Source organism: Colossoma macropomum, unplaced genomic scaffold (genome assembly GCF_904425465.1).
Source record: "Colossoma macropomum unplaced genomic scaffold, Colossoma_macropomum, whole genome shotgun sequence".
Classification (NCBI taxonomy): Eukaryota; Metazoa; Chordata; class Actinopteri; order Characiformes; family Serrasalmidae; genus Colossoma; species Colossoma macropomum.
This window is the reverse complement of record NW_023494796.1, coordinates 1099551-1121825: the sequence shown is the minus strand read 5'-3', so window position 1 is coordinate 1121825 and position 22275 is coordinate 1099551. Positions and strand designations below refer to the sequence as shown.

Here is a 22275-nt window from a genome sequence, read left to right as displayed (position 1 = left end):
GGTTTTGGAGAGTTTGGGAACTGGGATGTTTACGACAAAGTTGGAGCTGGGACTTTTGGGACTAAGAGGGAACTAGGAAGTTTGGGACAAAGTCATAACATAAATTTTATTTCATAAAGTGGGAAACTGGGAAGTTTGGAATGAAGATAGAATGGGAATTTAGAACAAAGCTGGAAGCAGGAAGACATAACTGAGAATGTTTTGAGAAAGTAGGGAAGTGGGAAATTTGGAAAGAAATGGGACGTTTTAGACAAAGACAAAAGTGAGAAGTTTGGGACAAAGCAGGAACTGGAAAATTTGGGATGAAGGAGGAACTGGTAGGTTTAGGATAGCATTGAAACTGGCAAGTAAGCTTTATAATACGGTCGAATACTTAACAACGTGACTTTAAAGTGAACTTTCAGAGGCTTTTAGAGGCTCAGAAAGTGAGGAAAGTGCAGCTGTAAGCGAGTGTGATTTATGATAAATGAGTGGAGGAACTTCGGCGCCGTGTGGTGATGAATGGGACGGAGCCATTAGCTTTTGACTCTGTGCTCATTACACCCCTCCATCCCTGACCTCTGAGTGATGGAGCGGTCCGCCTGATCTCACCGTTATTACTCACGGCAGGACCGTACCATTAGAGCCTCAGGTCAAGGGGAGTCCACTCACTCACTGCACCAACTCCCACAAAATCTGCCCACTTATCTTCCTCCATTCATCAGAGACAATGACAACTGACCCGTCACACAACTGGCCATCAGTTATTTCAAGGTTACTCTCAGAAGTCGATAGTCATTGCTGTTATAAAATATTTAGAAGTAATGAAATGCGAAACGTAATTAATTAATTAATTAATAATAATAATAATAATAATAATAATAATAATAATAATAAACGTTAAAAAGGTAATTAAAAAAGAGAGAGAGAGAGAAAGAGAGAAAATATAAATGTGTGGATTTAATATGCATATATGTACAGGCACAGGAAAACGTGTCAGGTAATTGCAAATTGAACACATTTATTACATTGTATTACCTATCTATTACCATGTTATTAACATCACATGTTTCCAAACAGACATAATTAGAGAATGTTAAAGAAATTTAAGACAGATAAAGACAGAAAGAGAGAGAGAGAGAGATGAGATGCAAATCAACACATGAAGTGGCCAGTTAGTGGAAGCACAAGGTAGATGTTTCTAATAAACTGGCCTGTTAGAGAAAGTACAAAGTGGGTGTTTCTAATAAAGTGGCCAGTTAGTGGAAGTATAAGGTGGGTGTTTCTAATAAAGTGGCCAGTTAGAGAAAGTACAATGTAGGTCTTTCTAATAAAGTGGTCCGTTAGTGGAAGTACAAGGCGGGTGTTTCTAATAAAGTGGCCAGTTAGTGGAAGTACAACATCTGTGTTTCTAATAAAGTGGACAGTTAGTGGAAGTACAAGGTGGGTGTTTCTAATAAAGTGGCCCGTTAGTGGAAGTACAAGGTGGGTGTTTCTGATAAAGTGGCCAGTTAATGGAAGCACACATGCAGTTTTGTAGCTTAAACTAATATAGAGCACTGAGTGTTTACAAGCAGCTGAGATAAATGTAAATATATCTGCATTAACTCTAAGTTGCAGAATTTACTCTCAACTCAAAAAAAAAACAACAACAGCAGAACAGTTTGGCAGTTTATGCCGACTAAGAAAAACATCATAAAAAAAGCAAGTGAAGAATTGCTTTAAGCTTCAGAAGATAAATCAGTCTCAGAATGAATGTTTTTACTGCTGTACAACGTCAACAGCAGTGAGCTTAGATCCACCATGTGAACAGATGACATATCTTTAGAAAACTGATTAAATTAGTCAGCACTTTCAGAAAAACAAGCTCTGAAATAAATGAAATTCTAATTAAACACACATGAAAAATGTAGCATATTTGCAACTCACAGAAAACAACACATAGAGAAAATAAGGTTCAGTAATGATAGAATCAGAATGATGGATAGAATGACCCAAGTTACACATACAAGACTTCACAAAGGCATGTAGTGAGACATGTCATGACTTTTATAAACCACTCAAGTTATGACTTCTATTGCATGTAATAACACCATAAGAGGGCGGCAGTGAGTAATGTTGATTATTTGAGCTTGAGTTGCTTCTGTCTTTTTTCTGGAAAGTCTCCTAAATCTTCACTAATACTTGCAGTTGAAGCTAACATTATGGAGAATGAAAAGAAAAAAAAAAATCCAATTTTGCTTCTTGACATTATGTTAGCAATTCATAACATTATTGTAATGCTTCATAACATTATCTTAGTACTTCGTATTGCCATCATAGTACTTCCCAGCGGTATCTTACTACTTTGTAGCATAAAATACGACTAAGAACTATGAAGACAATGTTAGAAAGTACTAAAATAACACTGCAATGTACTATGATTATGCTATCAAGTACTAAGAGTACACTATGAAGTACTAGGAGAGCACTATGAAGTACTGAGATAACACTATGAAGTACTAAGATAATGCTAGAGAGTACTAAAATGACACTATGATGTACTAAGATAATACTATGAAGACTAAGATAACGCTATAAAGCACTAAGATAACACTATGAAGTACTAAGATAACAAAGTACTAAGAAAACACTACAAAGTACTAAGATAACACTATGAAGTACTAAGATAACACTATGAAGTACTAAGATAACATGACAAAATACTAAGAAAACATTACAAAGTGCTAAGATAAGAGTATAAAGTACTAAGATTACTAATACAACACTATGAAGTCCTAAGATAACACTATGAAGTACTAAGATAGCACTATGAAGTACTAAGAAAGCACTACGAAGTACTAAGATAACACTATGAAGTACTAAGGTAACACTATTTAGTACTAAGATAACACTATGACGTAGTAAGATAACACTACAAAGTACTAGATAACACTGAAGTACTAAGATAACACTATGTAATAAGACAACATGACAAAGTACTAAGATAGCACTATGAAGTACAAAGATAGCACTATGAAGTACTAAGATAGCACTATAAAGTACTAAGATAACACCACAAATTACTAAAATAACACTATGAAGTACTAAGATAATGCTATGAAGCACTAAGATAACACTACGAAGTACTAAGATGACATTGATGTACTAAAATAATAATATGAAGTACTAAGATGATGCTATGAAGTTCTAATACTATGAAGTTCTAAGATAACGTTATTAAGTACTAAAATAACATTGTGAAGTACTAAGATAATGCTGTAAAGTACTAAGACAATGCTATAAAGTACTGAGATAACACAGTGAAGTACTAAGACAACACAATAAAGTACTAAGATAACACTATGAAGCTCTAAGATAACATTACAAAATACTAAGATAACCCTATGAAGTACTAAAATAGCACTATGAAGTACTAAGACACTGCTGTGAAATACTAAGATAACACTATGAAGTACTAACATAGTGGTATCTTTGTACTTCATAGGATTATCTTAGTACTCCTATTGTTAAACATAGTATCCTCAGTACTACTGTAGTTAGACAGTGTTTTCATATTAGGACCATGACAAGTGATCCATGCTGTTTACATGATTATATCTTAGTTAGACATACAATCTTAGTTATTATTGCTAATATTCATCCATTGGTTTGCTTGTAAATGTGCTAAATGTCTGTTGTAGAAAATCTCATATGAATAAACTGAACCGAATGGAATTGCTTCAGCAAGCAACACTGCAAAAGTGCCATAACCTGGAACTCTCATAGGAATTTTCTGAACGAGGGATTCTTTATCCGGCTGGAATTACCAGGTAGATCTGCGTTCGCTTCACTTCTCCGCCGCTATGTCTCTGACATTTGTCACTGTGCAGAGAGATTTGTCTAATATCTGTGGAACAGTCCTTTGCTTCTCACGCCGAAATGAATCCGCCTGACTGGATTTAACTGAAGCACAAAAAGTAGCTGCCCTGGGAACCTGCAGCCGAGAGGAAATTATCCCCTCACTCACTCTCTCAGTCTCTCTCTCTCTCTCTCTCTCTCTCTCTCTCTCTCTCTCTCTGAATTGAATTTCTCTGTGTCTGCTTTACCTAAACAGAACGTAAGCTGGGTCACATGACATTCTCATTTGCATACATATTCCCGTCTGGCCCCAGGGGCCTGTGGGATATCAGCGGCAGAGTGCGGCTGACCGACAGCGCAAATTGAGCTGGAAGAGGAGCATTTTTGGAGGAAATGGAGGAAAATGGATAAAAATGGAATCCCTGACAGGTTTATCAGGCTGTGGTCGCCATGGCAGCAGATGGGGAATATTACAGCAGATTTGGGGCTTGGACCTCTAATAATAATTTAAATAATACTTACAAGAGATCTGGGATTTTCACAGTTTGAACTAATAATAATAATACTAATAATATTAATAATAATAATAATAATAATAATAATAATAAAATTATTATTATTATTATTATTATCATTATTATTATTATTATTATTATGGTAACAATATAGCAGTGCTTGGACCCCTAGTAATATTGGAATTACTATTACTCCTCCTCCTCCTCCTCCTACTACTACTACTTCTACTACTACTACTACTACTAATAATAATAATAATAATAAGTTATCAGCACTGAATGAATCTCTAGTAATATTGCAATATTAACTATTGTTTTACTATTACTACTACTACTACTACTACAAATAATAATAATAATAATAATAATAATAATAATAATAATAATAGTAATAATAATAATAATAATAATAATAATGTTATCAGAACTTGAGTGCACATCAGTGCTTGGACCCCTAATAAACGTGGAATATTAATTATTATTTAATAACATCATCAACAACAACAACAATAACACTACTACTACTATTACCATGGCTAGATACTTTATGAAGCAATATGTAAACCATCATTGAGGATGCCAATATGTCAGTTCTATGAATGATAACCTCAAATTATACAGGAAAGTACATTCGAAAATGGACTAGCAAAACCTTAGCAACCACCTGGGATACTATAGCAATGGACTAGCAACACCTTAGCAACCACAGCCATGGCAAACCAACATAATGTCATTTACTGCATATAACATTGTATATTAACTTGTGAGGACTGAAATAAGCTGTTCGTGAATATTCAAGGATTACTTATTATATGTTATCCAGTGCTTATGCATGTCTTATAGTCCCTGTGCCTCTATGTAGGTCCCCTTCAGACAAAATGTTACTGCTACAAATTGCAGTAGAAAGAATGTTAGAAGTAATAAAGTGAATGACAAACGTGCTGCATTCCAGAAAAGCCAGATATGATGATGAACACATGCGAAAATCCTCATAATATGCATAATCTCTCTCAGTCAAAGCCATTATCTGGCGTGTGAATAATGGATCTGTATCTGTAGTGAGGCTGAAGTGGCCTGGCCTACATAAGGCTTTTTTTTTATTATTGTTGTGGTTTGAGGGAGTAGAGAGAGTCATCACGACTGGGCCAGTGGTGCTTTGTGAATCATTTACTCGTGTTTTCTGGCAAAGCCTTTTTTTTTCAGAACAGGCAGCTATTCAAAGTAAACACCTACACAATGTGAAAAACTGTCCATCTCTGTGCTTCAGGGAATTTTGTGCATTTGTAGAGTTTTTGTGCACTAACAGGCATTATTAATTCATCTATTAGTAACATAACAACAGAACCACTGGGACGTCATGTAGCGGCCACATTACAGTCAAACACTATTCCCGATTGTAATATGTTCATAGTTCACTGCATCGTCTTTGAGAGAAACTTCCATTGAAGACTCCACATTGTTGTGCGTTTACAAGCCCTAACAGAGCCGAGGGGTTTTACAGATGATGCTATAACAGAAAGAAATACTGACAAAGCAGTGTGAATCTGCAGTGTGTGGTTTTATAGTCTGACAGTAATAATTGTGGAGCGATTTTAATCCAGTATGAATCTGCAGTGTGTGTAGTTTTACAGTCTGACTGTAATAACTGTGGAGCGATTTTAATCCAGTATGAATCTGCAGTGTGTGTAGTTTTACAGTCTGACTGTAATAACTGTGGAGCGATTTTAATCCAGTATGAATCTGCAGTGTGTGTAGTTTTACAGTCTGACGGTAATAATTGTGGAGCGATTTTAATCCAGTATGAATGATTGATGCCAATGCTCAATGTGACTCATGAATTTTTGATTACACTGGTGTGATTGACGACTTGCGAGGTTTAAATAAATAAGATAAAAGTAATAAATAAAAATAAATAAGATCAGCTGTGTTGTTGTGTCCTTCAAGAACCAAACTGAAAACTACCAAACAAACATAGCAACTAAGAAATAAAAATAAATTGGGCCAACATAAATACATTTTTGTCCCGGTTATCTTGTTTTCATAACCGTTGGAAGTCAAAATCATAATTGAATATAAAATTTGATTAATCTCAGAGAGGCGGCTGGGCGAGACAGAGACGGCTGACAGTATGAGGGAGTATATCTACTCACCACGGTGAAGTTCATGACCTTGAGGATCCAGATGGTGAGGGCCAGGTTGACGATCATGGTGACGAGGAGGAGGAGGATGAAGAAGTAAAGGCAGCGCTTCCTCCAGCCGTAAATACCCACAGGATACGGGGCTGGACAGCCTGGACGCTGCAGACCGCCGGGCTGAGACGCTAAAATATACTGCTCCTGGGTCATCTACAGAGAGAGAGAGAGAGAGAGAGAGAGGAGAGAGAGAGAGAGATGACATATTAATAGAAATGTAATTTAATACAAGGACTTATTTATTTATTTAAAGATGTTGCTTTCCGTTGTTGCTGTATGGGTCACAGTGCGACAGGGAACATTTTGATGGCAACTCTTTTTATAGATATGTAAATTTTAATTCATGTCCCTGATTTAGATATTTTGACACTGTATTGTGATACAGTTTCTCTTCAGAATGGGATTCCAGCACTCGGTAAAGCTTGACCAGCTTAGCAACAGTAACTATGAAAAAGTAGGTTTGTGGGCGGAGCCAAGATAGAATGAATGAACAGCAATTTGGTGTGCAGAAATATTTAGGAAAATAGAGAACAGAGAAAGAGAGAGAGAAAAGAGAGCAAGGCAGTCAGAGAGAGACAGAGAAGATGAAGAGAGAGGGGAAAAGAAAGAAAGAAAGAAAGAAAGAAAGAAAGAAAGAAAGAAAGAAAAGAAAGAAAGAAAAAAAATAAGCAGGGATGGAGTAACAAAGACAAGGAGAGAAAAAGAAGAAGAAAAGAGGAGATGGACAGAAAAAGAAGAAGAAGAGAAAGAAATGGAAATGTGTGAGAGAGAAAGACAGAGAGAAAAGAGAAGGAGAGAAACAGAAAGAAAGAAAGAAAGAAAGAAAGAAAGAAAGAAAGGAGAATGAGAAAAAGAATAAGTAAGGAGAGGGATGGAGTAAGAGAGTTAGAAAAGAGAAGAAGAGAAAAGAAAGAAAGAAAGAACGAGAGAGAGAGAGAAGGGGAGAGAGTGTGGGAGAGAGAGAAAGAAAGAAGTGAATGGAGTAGAATCTCTCACTGGATCAAAGCATCTGTCATCACCACTTTTCCTCTACCACTGGTTCATTCTGAGTCACTCCATGAATGAAATAAGCCCATCATTCATTTATTCCTTCCATTTTCAATATTAGCCATCAACTGATTCATTCATTCATTCATTCATTCATTCATTCATTCTTTGTATAAGGGAGCCAGCAACTACCCATTCATTCATAACCTGTAGAGCCCTCAGTTATTTTTCATGAATTCATTCATTTATTCTTTTATTCATTGCTTAGTTTTACAGCTCTGAATTATTCATTTATTCATTCTTTACACCATTTGTTCATTCATCACTCTTATATTTCAGCCCTTGATTATTTATTCATTCATTCATCCATTGAAAATGAGTGTCATCAATTCTATATTCATTTATAATCTTTAGGGTTCTATTATTTATTCATCTCATTCATTCATTTATTTTTCACATTACAGCCCATTCATTCATACCATCTTTAATTATTATTCATTCATTCATTCATTCATTCATTCATTCCATAGTATTAGAGCTTTTGATTGCTTATTGATTCATAAATTGAAAACAGAAGCCATCGCTTATTCATTCATACATAATTTTATTCATTCATTCATTCATTCATTCATTCATCCATTCATTCATTCATTTGTTCATAACTCAGATTACAGATATCAAATGTGTTCGTTCAATGATTTAAAAAATTAATTAGACTTGCATTAATTCATTCATTCATTCATATGAATGAATGAATTAATTAATTAATAATACAGCTATATTTTTATTAATTCATTTATTTTCACATTAGAGCCTATTCATTCATTCATTCATACCATCTTCCATTATTATTCATTCATACATTCACTTAAAACTGGACATTTTAAGTGAATGTAACATTCATTATTTTATTCTTTACCTGTAGAGCCCTTGGCTATTCATTCATTCATTCATTCATACATTCATTAGTATTAGAGCTTATGATTGCTTATTCATTCATTATTTGAATATGGAAGCCATCGCTTATTCATTCATACACAATTTCATTCATTCATTCATTCATCATTCATACATTCAATATTGGAGCCCATTCATGCAGTCCTTCATTGATCCATTCATTCATTCAGTCGTAGTTTTCTTACTAGAGCGCTCAGTATGAATTCACTCATTCACTCATTTTTCTTCAGTATTAGAACAGTCAGTTATTCATTCATTAACTCATTCATTCATTGTTTATTGGTACTTTAAGCCATTCAGCGATAACTATAGATCTTATTAATACTGGTCGGTGAATAATCAGTGCTTTTGTTCAGTGATGATGAACATTCAGCTTTTTCTCTGTAATGATTTCCTAATAGCACTCGGATTTTTCTCTGTCCATTATTGGGCTACATGATGAACTGAAATGAATCTGCGAAATAATCCCCCCCATGACCCCCAGACAATGGACCTCCACTGACTGGAGGCCTTTACTAAAAGTCACGTTTAATGAGACGTGAAAGGGAACATTTTAAGAGGGAGACTGAAGTGACTGAATTAGATCTGTATTTCATTAAAAATTAACATGATTCATAAAATGATCCCTCATAAGCTGCAGTTACGGCCAGCAACAAAAACATGACGCAGTTTTATATGAATTAATTCTCAACGAAAAAAAATAAATAAATAAAAATCCTGTAGATTTTACCTTGTTTTTGACTCTTTTGGTTTGAAAATAATCAGAAAAATGTCAGAAATTAAGCACTGATTTTATGTATGTATTATGTTGTGACTAAAGTTTTCAGATATAAGTTATGTGCTGGAACAGGATGCAAGTAGAGCGGGATAATTTTGTCAGAATACCATAAACAGCCTGGAGATATTCACTAACTGACCACTTTATAAAAAAAAACCCACCCTGTACTTCCACTAAATGACCACTTTATTAGAAACACCCTCCTTGTACTTCCACTAAAAAACCACTTTATTAGAAACACCGATCCTGTGTTTCCACTAACTGGCCACTTTATCAGAAACATCAACATTGTGCTTTTACCAACTGGCCACTTTATTAGAAACACCCTCCTTGTGCTTCCACTAAATGACCACTTTATTAGAAACACCCTCCTTGTACTTCCACTAAATGACCACTTTATTAGAAACACCGATCCTGTGTTTCCACTAACTGGCCACTTTATCAGAAACATCAACATTGTGCTTTTACCAACTGGCCACTTTATTAGAAACACCAACCTTGTACTTCCACTAACTGGCCACTTTATTAGAAACACCCAGCTTGTACTATGAACAGACAGTTACTGAGTGACGGTGAGGAAGCAGTGAAGCTCTGAAGGATGGAAGGATGAAAGACTGAAAGATCATCTCCAAACAGAAGCGAGTGAAGGACTCAGGCTCGCTGTGCTCACAGTAAACCGGCCGACCTCTGACGCTCAGCGCCGTCCATACATATTCATAGTGAGTGAATCAATGTGAGTGGGCAGCTGGGAGAGCTGATAGTCACTTAGAACACAGAGGAGCAACAGGTCACTCTCTCTCTCTCTCTCTCTCTCTCTCTCTCCCTCCCTCTCTCTCTCCCTCCCTCTGTCTCTCTCTCCCTCCCTCCCTCTCCCTCTCTATCTCTCACTCTGCCTTTCCTTTCTGTCTTTTTCCCTTCAGTCTCTCTCTCTCTATCTTTTTTCTTTTTTCCATTCCGTTTCTCGCTATCTCTTTCTGTCTCTTCTTTCCTCTTTTCTTCTCTTTCTTATTTCTCTCTTTCTCTCTCTTTCCTTTTTCTTTCACTCTCTCTGTCTTTTCAGTTTCTCACTTTTCCCCTTTAGTCTCAGTCTCTTGCTTTCTCTAGCTCTTTCTTTTTCCCCTCACTCTGTTTTTTTGCTCTATTTCTTTCCCTTTTCTCCTCAGTCCTTATCTCTTTCCTCTGACCTGTTGCTTTTCCTTTCTTTTCTCTCCCTTCTCTGTCGTTTTTTTTCCTCTCTCTCTACAGCTCCTTTTTTCTCAGCATCACTCTCTTTCTTTATTTTTTCTTCACTCCATTTCTCTCCCCCTCCTATTTCTCTCTCTCTCCCTCTCCCTCCCTCTCTCTCTCTCTCTCTCTCTCTCTCCTTTGCCCTCCTCTCCCACTCGCTCTCTGTTGGTTCATCAGTTTCAGCTCTGGTAACTTCTGCTTGTGTCTTTTTCAAACTCTTAAATCACAATTTATTCCTCTTGTTTCTCTCTCTCCATCTCCACGTCTTGTGATATTCATCTCCCTCTCTCTCTCTCTTTCTCACCCTCTTTCTTTCTACCTTTTACTCTAATACTCTCTCTCTCTCCCTCCAAGGCCTTGTTAGAGCCCCCCCTCCTCCTCCACCTCCATCTCAATGCATTTCTCAAATTGATCTGACAACTGAAAGATCCATCAAGCTGCTCTGGGGGCTTCGCTTGATGTGAAAATAAATAAATAAATAAATAAAACAGAATAAAAGGGCCTTTTCGCCCAGAGTAACCCCACTAACGGCCTTGCCACCTCACCTGAGCCCTCAATCAACACGATTACATCTGCTGAGTGCACAGAAACAGTGTGTGTATGTGTGTGTGCTAGTACTGGCGTGTATTTAGCTCTTTGTGGGGACCAGATGTCATTTGATGGTGGGGCGGGCAGTTAGCTGTTCCCAACTAAGAATTTTTACCCCTAAAATCTGCAGCTTTTTTAGTTTTCCCAACTTACTCGATCAGCCAAGACATGTTTGTTGTCTGAAGTTTGGCTCTTTGGTTTTGTACTGGAGCTACGAGGCTAATGTGGCTAAAAAGTAATGAAAACCTGTCTTATGTCTTATGAGTGTTATGTGGTGTTTTATGGGTGATCCTCCATTTTGGCAGGTGTTTATCGGTCTATGCTCCTAAAAAAGATCAAGGGTTCTTTAGTAAAGACAATGGTTCTACACAGTACCATCCCTTTTTGGAAAAGTTCTATGTAGAACCATATACAACACATTCTTCATCAATTCGAAGAACCATTTCACCATGCAGAGAACCCTTTAAGCCTTTGAGTGTTCATGGTCCCATGTAGAACTACTGTCTTTACTGAAAGATCCTTGAAGAACCATCCTTAGAGTGTAGGCTGCTTTAGAGTCGTGTAATTATGTGTGCAGAGATAACTAGCATGTGGATCTGCTTGACTATCAGATCACAAATCAGATCAAAGGCAAGGAAAACAGTTCAAAAACAAAGGTTTAATCAGCTATTCAGACACAGCCCTGGTTAATCAGCATGTATGTAGCACTGCAGTGAGAGTGCAGATAAACATCAAGTTTATTTTATAGATGTAATCATATAGATTTAATAAAATAACATTTTTACCATCATTTAGTGGTTTTCTCATGTTTGGAACCAGCTAACTATCTCCATGAATGCCTCATGGGTGCCAGGATGTAACTGCTGTACCATTTAATGTGGAATGGAAAATTGGGATTAGAAGCTTTAGAGTAAGAGGTAAGTCTCAGCACTGTGGTGAGGTATGTAGTGATTCTACCATGACTGATCAACATAGTATGTAATTAGCCTGAGATTTTAAGGGTTTAGGCTGTGACTGGGCTACTAATGTTAGCTTAGCAGCCAGATGATTAGCATTTACCTGCCTGTTTCTCATAAAGACTTTAGATTGACTGCCTCTTAACCGTTAATGTGATATGTGTGAAAATGAAAAATATGGCAGTAACTGAGGTAAATCTGCCAGCGATGAGTGAAATATAGCAGTAACTGAGGTAAATCTGCCAGTGATGAGTGAAATATAGCAGTATCTAAGGTAAATCTGCCAGTGATGAGTGAAATATGGCATTAACTGAGGTAAATCTGCCAGCGACGAGTGAAATATGGCATTAACTGAAGTAAATCTGCCAGTGATGAGTGAAATCTGGCAGTAACTGAGGTAAATCTGCCAGCAATGAGTGAAATATGGCAGTAACTGAGGTAAATCTGCTAGCGATGAGTGAAATATGGCAGTTAATGAGGTAAATCTGCCAGCGACGAGTGAAATCTGGCAGTAACTGAGGTAAATCTGCCAGTGATGAGTAAAATATGGCAGTAACTGAGGTAAATCTGCAGTGGCTAAGTGAAATATGGCAGTAACTGAGGTAAATCTGCAGTGGCTAAGTGAAATATGGCAGTAACTGAGGTAAATGTGCAAGTGATGAGTAAAATATGGCAGTAGCTGAGGTAAATCTGCAGTGGCTGAGTGAAATATGGCAGTAACTGAGGTAAATCTGCAAGTGATGAGTAAAATAAGGCAGTAGCTGAGGTAAATCTGCAGTGGCTGAGTGAAATATGGCAGTAACTGAGGTAAATCTGCAAGTGATGAGTAAAATAAGGCAGTAGCTGAGGTAAATCTGCAGTGGCTGAGTGAAATATGGCAGTAACTGAGGTAAATCTGCAATTGCTTAGTGAAATATGGCAGTAACTGAGGTAAATCTGCAGTGGCTGAGTGAAATATGGCAGTAACTGAGGTAAATCTGCCAGTGATGAGTAAAATATGGCAGTAACTGAGGTAAATCTGCAAGTGATGAGTAAAATAAGGCAGTAGCTGAGGTAAATCTGCAGTGGCTGAGTGAAATATGGCAGTAACTGAGGTAAATCTGCAATTGCTTAGTGAAATATGGCAGTAACTGAGGTAAATCTGCCAGTGATGAGTAAAATACGGCAATAGCTGAGGTAAATCTGCAGTGGCTGAGTGAAATATGGCAGTAACTGAGGTAAATCTGCAGTGGCTGAGTGAAATATGGCAGTAACTGAGGTAAATCTGCAGTGGTTTAGTGAAATATGGCAGTAACTGAGGTAAATCTGCCAATGGCTGAAGAAAATAACCATTTGGAAACTGTACATGGGCTTCGAGTGATTTAAAATTGTGGCCTAAAGAAATAAGCACGTAAGCCTCACACCAGCTAGGAAAAGTCTGTAAATGGAAGATAAAGTAATGTTAGCATGTCCAGATCATTTACTCCACTCATTGTTTGGGAGGTTGTGTGGAACCAGGCTATCAATAAGGCTAATTTTATCATCGTAGAGTTGTTTGGTATCCCCCTCGAGTTGGTTTAGATACACTCCCATTTCATTTGATACATTACGAAGCATGACAGGCCTGAAAAAAACACAATAAAACAGCATTTTTTATCACTGTAATTCTGCATCTTACAAAGAAAAAAAAATGTTATATACATGTCTATCATGATTGACAATCTGATTGGTTGAAAAACATTCTTTTTCATAATAACTGTAGCACTCTTTCTGAGCCCTGGTTGCTAAGTAACCATCCCTTCACATTACTGTTATTAAGTTTCTACTTTAGCAGATTCCATAACAGAAAATAAACACATTAGATAATGTTTGACCTGCAGCCCGTTTGGTCAGATTCTGAAAAAGAGTGTCCCCACAGGTCTGTACCACTGAAAAAGAATACAATTTGGCAGACAAGATGAAGAGCTTTACAGACTGACCGGAACAAAACCACATTCATCTGGAAAATATCAAGAAAGCCGAGTTGAACCTGTTATTGTGACTGTTTTATGGCTCTATTTGGCTAACTTGAACTGTACACAGTGCACAACTGGTATCTCCACTCAATCATTTTTCATGTTTGAAGAGCTACCCTAGGAACTACTTTTATGGTGGAAGGATTTGCCCACTTTAAAGCGCATTTGATACAATGTTTGGGGTTCTTTGCTTTACTTTTTCATTTACGACTGCGTTTCTCTCAAAGGCAACAGATCGTCTCTTGTTTTATTGCTTAAATTACTTAAGGTTTAGCACAGCAGCATTTATCCAGAGTGAAATGCCTCTTTTTTGTCTCTATTGTTTTTCTCCTAGAAGTCAAAGACTGTACATAAACTTATAGTCACGATGAGCACCAGTTAAGGCGGATGTCATGGTGGACTGTGGAGATATAAGTTTCCTCCATCTCAGACATATGGTTTGAGGCCAGCGATGTGCAGGTCATTCTGAGCTGTACATTCAGTAGCAGTGGTGAACCAAGCTTTGTGGCACCCCAGGCCCTTCTAATAAGGGTGAAATGGATTCTGGCTGTGTCCCAAATCGCACCACACTCTCTCTTCCACTGCACTTGCTAGGAGCATTAGGTTAGATTCCAAAAATCACAATTCTTATTGCCACAACCATCAAAAATGGCTTTTTCCCAGAAAAAAAAAGTGCCACTGAAAGGAAAACCTGTGAAACAAATGTGCAAAATACACTGTATGGCCAAAAGTATGTGGACATCTGACCATCACACCTACATGAGCGTGTTGCACGTCCCATTCTTAAGCCATGGGCATTTATATGGAGTCCCCCCCCCTTAGTGGCTATAACAGCCTCCACTCTTCTGGGAAGCTTTCCACAAGACTGTGGAGTGTGTTTGTGGGAATTTGTGCCCATTCAGTCAAAAGAGCATTTGTGAGGTTAGGCATTGATCTTGGACAAGAAAGCCATTCCAATTTATCCCAGAGGTGTTCAGTGGGGTTGAAGTCAGGGCCACTGGAGTTCCTCCACACCACACTCACCAAACCATGTCTTTAATGGCCCTCGCTTTGTGCACAGTCATGCTAGAACAGGAAAGGGTCTTCACCAAACTGTTACCACAAAGTTGGACACATATAACTGCCTAAAATGTCTTTGTATGCTATAGCATTAACATCACCCTTCACTGAAAAACAGCCCAACCCATTATCCCTCCTCCACCAAACTTTACTGTTGGCACTGCACATACAGACTGCCAGATAATGAAGTGTGATTCATCACTCCAGAGAACCTATTTCCACTGCTCCAGAGTCCAGTGGTGGCCTGCTTTACACCACTCTGGCCAACACTTGGCACTGCGCAAAGTGATCCTAGACCTGTGTGCAGCTGCTCAGCAGAAAAAAAACCCATTTCATGAAGCTCTTGAAAAACATTTCTTGTGCTGATGTTGCTTCCAGAGGCAATGTGGAACTCTGTAGTGTGATGCAACAGAGAACAGGCACATTTTAATGCACTTCAGCACTCAGCAGCCCCGCTCTGTGAGTCTGGAGGTCTACTGCTTCGTAACTGAGCTGTTGTTGCTCCCAGATGCTTCCATTTCAAAATAATAGCACTTACAGTCGACTGGGGCAGACTTAGCAGGGCAGAAATTTTACAAGCAGCAAAGGTGGCATCCTATGACAGTGCTAAAGTCAGCAAGCTCTGTAGTACAACTCGGTGTACTGCCTATGGAGATTGCAAGGCTATGTGCTTGATTTCATACACCTGTTAGCAATGAGTCAACAGCTGTGGGCGTCTACATACTTTCATCCATATATCTTGTTAAACTGCAGGGCTATTCATTTGTAGATGTATTATTCAGTAGCTACTATAAAAGATTCCATAACTGCCATGAAACTAATGCAAAAGTTGTGTAAGTTCCAGACTGGGGAACTGGAGTTTGTGTCCTCATAAAGGGTTAAATTTCCCTAGAAAGTAATAAAATATGGTCATAACTCCTTAAGAAAGAAATAGAATTGATGGATCATGGGCTTCCCAAATTGATACCCCTAAAATCAAACTGTATGTTACTGTTCTGAACATTTTCGCTCAAAGCAGTCAAAGGCTTTAAGCAGGTTTCAATTAGAATTACAAAAGTGTGTGTGTGTGTGTGTGTGTGTGTGTGTATATGTGCACTCAGCAGGAGTGATGAAATCCCCTACACAAAGCAAATAGGACTGGAAAATATCACAGTCTTCCGTGTTTTCTCTGAATCAATACCGCCGCGATATTACTTCAATTCCGTGCCGTCGACACGCGCGGCACCCGGGTGCTAATGCTAAGCTGTATTAACAAATCGATACATCATTTAAAAAGGTCATAGCAGCCAGAGACGTAATTTAATGCGGAGCGGCAGACAGCGGAAGATTTGCAGCTAATTAAACGCTGCCATCCCTGAACAAGCACCGGCACTTCGCAGCCGCAGGTATCGGCCTCCTGGCTGGCTCACCGTTTGCACTGGAGAGACTGAGGTGTTGCGCATGCAGCACAGGCTGGGATCAAACCGAGCCTCTGACAGATCACTACCTGAGGCCATTACCACTGCTGGGGATTGAGAGCACAGTGTTTTTCCTGCTCTAACACACCTGATTCAACTCAGCTAATTATCAAGCCCTTTATGGGTTGACTCAGGGAAAACATAAAATTAGAGCTAGCGGTGCGTTGCCAGCACTGGGACTTGGAACCACTCTACTACTGTTGACCCTGGCTTGTCCAACTCCAGACTTCATTAGCTGATCGGGATTTACACTCCCTGTCCAGTTTATTGGAAACACCTACTTTGTACAGATTTTTGTACAGAGTCTGTAGTTCATCTGTTGATGCAAATTGGGGGGTGGGGGGGTTTGGGTGAGGTTGGGGAGTTTGGGGTTTTGGGAGGTTATGGTAGTCTCACACTCTGAGATTACGTGAGATACTTTTGGAGGTTGCCAAACGAAGTATAAAGCAGAGTTACAAAATAATCAATGGGCTACAGCAGTGGTTACCAGGTGCTGGAGATCTACCTTCCTAGTCTACTTCCAACCACAATCTTCCACACCTGCTCCAGTTAATTAACAGACTTGACTGAAGTTAAGATTGAAGGCCTTGACTGGGTGGATTAGATTCAGGTAGACTGGTTGGAACTTCAGTCTGCAGAAAAGCAGATCACCAGGAGGAAGGCTGGTGACCACTGCCTGTAATCGTTTGCCCATATGGTAGATCTATTATGTAGGTGGAGCTCATAAAGTGGCCAGTGAGTGGAAACACAAGGTAGTACCTTCATATCCTTGAAGGTTCAATCAAAGCTAGTGTCCTTATTGAAGTTGCCAGTGCTGTTAAGGATGCTTCAAGGATGCCAACTCAGTCCCAATCAACCCAGTTCCATTTTTAATTAGCACACCTGTCTACCAGATTGAATAGACTTCCTGATTTGATGGCTGAGGTTTGTAGCTTGAAATGCCAGAGTCTGACAAGCGATGGAAGAAGCGACGAAGTTGTCGAGCCTGGTTGAAGAAAGCATCAGTCTTCCTGGAGTCAAGAAGCAAGACTGAAACAAATTAGACAAGTGCGGTGAGGAGGGACAGCAATGACAACAGAACCAAGTTGACCCTACAAATCAATTCCAGACCTGTGGACCCACTGGCCTGTACGTTGGGGCTGTCACGGGTAACTGAAGGGAGAATGGGGAATTTATAGGGCGTGGAAAATGTAGAGGGGGTGGAGTTTTGGGCAGGGTCCTTCTCCAAAAAGCACATTTGTAGCCTTAAATGAGTCTGATTACTAATAAATAACTCTAGGGTCAAATTCCTTACCCCAACACACCTGATCCAACTCTTTAGGCAATTACCAAACCCTTCTTGAGTTGGATTAGTGTGCTGGGAGCAGAGAATATTTGAAACTGCCCACACCACATGGTGGTTCCCCAGGACTGGAGTTGAGAACCATTACTGTAAATCACAGCATAGGCTCCCATAACTGCGTTGCATTTTTCCACATGAGCAGCATGATGGTTAAAATATTATGCGGCTGAACACCCGCCGCACCCCCGCAGCGCCGTTCCCTCACTCGAGAGCGGATGATGGGGATGGACGAGACAGCTGCGCGTCCTCAATGACTGTGTGTTGTGGCACATTTCAGACATGAAATCGCAGTGAAGCGAACAGCGAAATCAACAGCTGGGAAAACATGCATTAGCAAGGAGGGCTTGGGGGAGACAGGTGCGGCCGATTCCTTCCGTTCTGTTCCGCCTTTCGCAAGACGAAGAGAAACAAAGCTGCAACAGTTGGCAAGGTTTGGAGCCTCGACGGTGAAAAATAAATCATCAACATATCTGAGTTATTTAACTTAATTGCTTATTTATAGATGAAGATAAATAGGGTTCTCTATTGGAACCAAATTTCCTCAAAAGAGTAAAACTTTCAGCTAATCTGACTAAGTTTGGGTCAGAAACTTAATCCTTAAATCGACTTGATGAAGAAGATGCAAAGGAAGCTGACCTTTCTGCAGAAATGCATCTTGTCCTCCAGCAGTACAGAGTACAGTCTCAGTAAACCTTAAGTGAGATTCTTGATTAGTGCCATATTTGATGATCTGAGACCAGCTTTGACTTGATTAGGATATCTGAATGTGAGGGATTCTAAATTAGGACAACAGAATGACTTCTACCAGAAGGTGTCCCATCTGACAACTTCCTATGAGGCCAAACTGAGTTACAGTGGATCTGAGCAGTGCGGTGAGGATAGCTTTGCTCAAGAAAAAGAGCCTCTCTAAGCTGGCAGAAATCCTTCGTCAGCCTGCTGGGATTTTTCCAATATCCATTTGGACTACAGGAATGTTTAGATGGATGAAACCCAAAGGATGTCCACCTGACTTGCTCTCAATCTGTAGGACGTTTTGCCAAACACGAGAAAGGAGCTTAAGAATTTAGCCCGCCAGCAATCGCAAAGCATGTGGTATTTTTCATTAATTATTTTTCAGTCGCAGCTCATTAAAACAAGCAGAGTTTATGTCTGGAAAGTGCAGATTCTACACTTTCAATCTATGCCACATTTCTGTTTGTATGTAGAAGAAGAGACGTTTTAGTACGATTTGAATTTGATGAAAGTTGCTGTGAGTAGTCTTGTTTTGAAAACTTTGTTTTTGTTATCTCTTAACATCTGACGAGGGAAGAGAGGGAGCAGGATGCAAGTGCAAATTGGTACTTTCATACTGAGAACAAAGGAATCCAAAGGAACTAAACAAAGGACTAGCCTAAGGAGTGAAACTAAAAACCCAGATAACTTGAAACTTAACTGAAAAACAAAGAACTGCCTGTACAGATCAAAGTAAATAAACAACCAAAAGGCAGCAAGAAACCAGGGATACAGAACAAAACTACCAAGCAAACAAGAAACACCTGGGAACAATTACTGGCTAGTATTACAAACAAGACACAGGTGAACAAGATAACAAGGGGGCAGAGCTAGGGGAAACAGGGGACAAGGCTTGGGTCGGGAAGGAGTGGGGAGAAAACTAACTAGGTAAACTGTAACAACAGTGGGAGTGCTGAGGGGGCTGATTTCAGGATTGTTTAAGTGCAACTGCTAAAAACAACAACACAAAAATGAGAGAACTTTAAAATATTCTGAGCATCGCAAAGACCCATGTGTGCTTTTTGTGGGGTGGAGAATGTATTTTTATTTTATGTTGTTTATTCATGTAAATTAATGTTGCCTTTCAGAGTGAAGTGCATCGCTTCCCGTGCCAACTTGCCACTTTGGGAGCATGTTGCTAAAACATAAGCAGGTGTTCTAGGCTTGTTCTGTGCCCTGATGTGGTGTGATATTGTTTTAAAAAACTGAAATCTTCGGCCAACATATTTACCTCCCTTTCCCAACCGTAGGAAAAACCTCCCGCTAGATGTGTGTGTAGATATTGAAGTGACACAAACAGGCTCCATGTCATATATCAATAATCTGATTAGCCGACGCTTGGGTTTGTCCAGCAAGAGAGAGGCAAGAGAGCAAGGTGTGCATCAAGTTACTGTGTCAGTCATTTGTGCATATCTGTGTTGCCACAATCTAGCAAGTCCTCTAGGGCTGGAGTCCAGCACAGTCCGGTGAATTTCCTACTTAAAGGAACCTGATTCTACTCCGTAGTTAATTGCCAGGTTAATTGCCAAATCACTAACTATGCTGAACACCAGTCATCCAGGATCACAGTTTACCACCCTTGATGTAAAATATCCAAACAATTCAAATAACAACAACAGAAAAATAGGATATATGCTGCCAAATAGTTCAGCACCCTCATCTTAAAACAGAAGCGCAGACTCAATCCAACAAGAAGTGAAGGTGAAAGAGCTTCCTGATGTTCTCACGAACAGTATTATTAAACACTTGAATGGAAACAGCAACAGAGCCATTGCAAAGACCTTCAACATCCCAGTCAGGACAACTCGTTCAATGATATGCAAGTGAAAGGTTCATGGAACCACAGCTAATCATCTCCGGACAGGTGTGCCGTGCAAGACTACTCTCAGACTAAGCCAGAAAGCCAGCAGTCACTCGAAAAGAGATGCAGGATGACCTGTACATCAGTTGGACAGAGAACAATAAGCAATGAACTGCACCTCAATAATCAATGTTCCTACACCAAACGCAAAGCTCATCTGCTAAAAACGAACTATACGTCTTAAATTTGCACATGAGCATTTAGGCAAATCAGAACAGTTTGGGAACAATGAACTCAGGTCAGGAAGTGGGTAGCACCTCCGCCCACACCACACCATGCTTTAGTTCGATCCCCCACCTGGGCAAGCAATATTGGTATGCTATACCAATAAGAGACCTTGGGCAAGACTCCTAACAATACCTTCACCTAACTGTGTAAAAAATGATCAAATTGTGCTATAGCCATCCAAGAAAGCATAATTAGGATAGCCCCCCCCCTTCACCCAGCACAATGCTAGCCAGCACAAGCATCTGTCAGCTGATGTAACATAACTGGTGGTTCGCACTTTCCTCCAAGCCGTCCAACGATGTTGCATTTCTGGAAGTTCGAAAAGATGCGGTCATGCCTCACGGGTCACGGGGGAAGCCTGTGCTAGCTTTTGCCCCACTAGAGCTGGTGGTATCATACCATTGAGGGGAGTATATAAATAACATAAATAGTGGGATGGAACTGGACGTATCTAAATTGAGGAGAAATTGTAAGTCATTCTGGATAAGAGAAGCTGCTAAATGCTGCAAATGTAAATGTATGGTCACAAGAACACTCACAGTGAAGCATGAAGGTGGGAGTATTGTGATAAGGAGCTGCAAAGGATACTGGAGCATCACATATCACCTAAAGAAATATGAAAGGTGGGATGTACCAGGAGATGTTAGAGGCCAGTTTAATCTTAATAGCCAAGAAAGTGCTAAAGATAGATATTTCAACAAAACCATGACCCATAACATATGGCCAGAATAACTCAAGACCAGCCAATCTCCTGACTTGAGTCCCATTTAAAATAAAGGAGGATTTTAAAATTGTCCATCAGAGGAAGCCTCGCAACCTTGAGGAGTTAAAGATGGTTTGCCAAGAAAATGGAGCAAAACTGAACTATATTGATGCAAAAAAGCTGATTACTTCTTACTGTAGACTTCTCAAAGCCACAATTGCTGACAGTGGCTTTGCAAGAAAGTACTAATATTTTGTTGTTTATGCTTATGAACATATACTTTTATGTTCATATTATAAAGAATAAAGTCAAGGGACATGTTTGAGTAAACCTGAAGTGGGTATTTGCACCGGACATGTGTAAAATCACAGCAAACTGACATAAGTTTACACTGACTAGAAGAATCCCCTCCAGGTCTCGACAGTCGAAGACTCTCCCGCAAGTTTGAGTAATTCCAGGCCAGTCCTGGAGTAGAGAAAACACCGACTATGGAGTGCAGTGGCCCTCCAGGACTGTATCAACCAATCTCTGCGCTAACACCTTGAAAGTCGGCCCCTCAGCACCGTTCATTAGGAATCCGCCTTTCTTTTCTTTTGTGAAGTGTCTGTGCCAGAGGCGCTGGTTTTATTGACTTCTTGCACATCTCTTCCCCGAAGCCACTCTTGCATGCTGCTTCATCTGAGCTCTCGGCACAGCGTGTGTGTTGACGAGGAGCCAGACAGCGCCGAGTGTTCCCCTCCTGCTACCTGGGGAAGCTAATTAGGCTGTTATTTCAGAGCCTGTTTAGGGACGAAGCAAGAAGGGCGCTAAAAAAAGAAATGCTAATGCAAAAGACACTAGT

General features: G+C 39.4%; 1 protein-coding gene across 1 annotated transcript in view; it reads right to left on the bottom strand.

The window, feature by feature from the left end:
• Positions 1–22275, bottom strand: part of LOC118816958 (zeta-sarcoglycan) — a 323041-nt gene that overhangs the window by 122126 nt on the left and 178640 nt on the right. The window contains exon 2 of the mRNA XM_036583569.1: positions 6485–6679. Coding sequence (XP_036439462.1) covers positions 6485–6679 — 195 coding nt within the window. The remainder of the gene's footprint in view (positions 1–6484; positions 6680–22275) is intronic.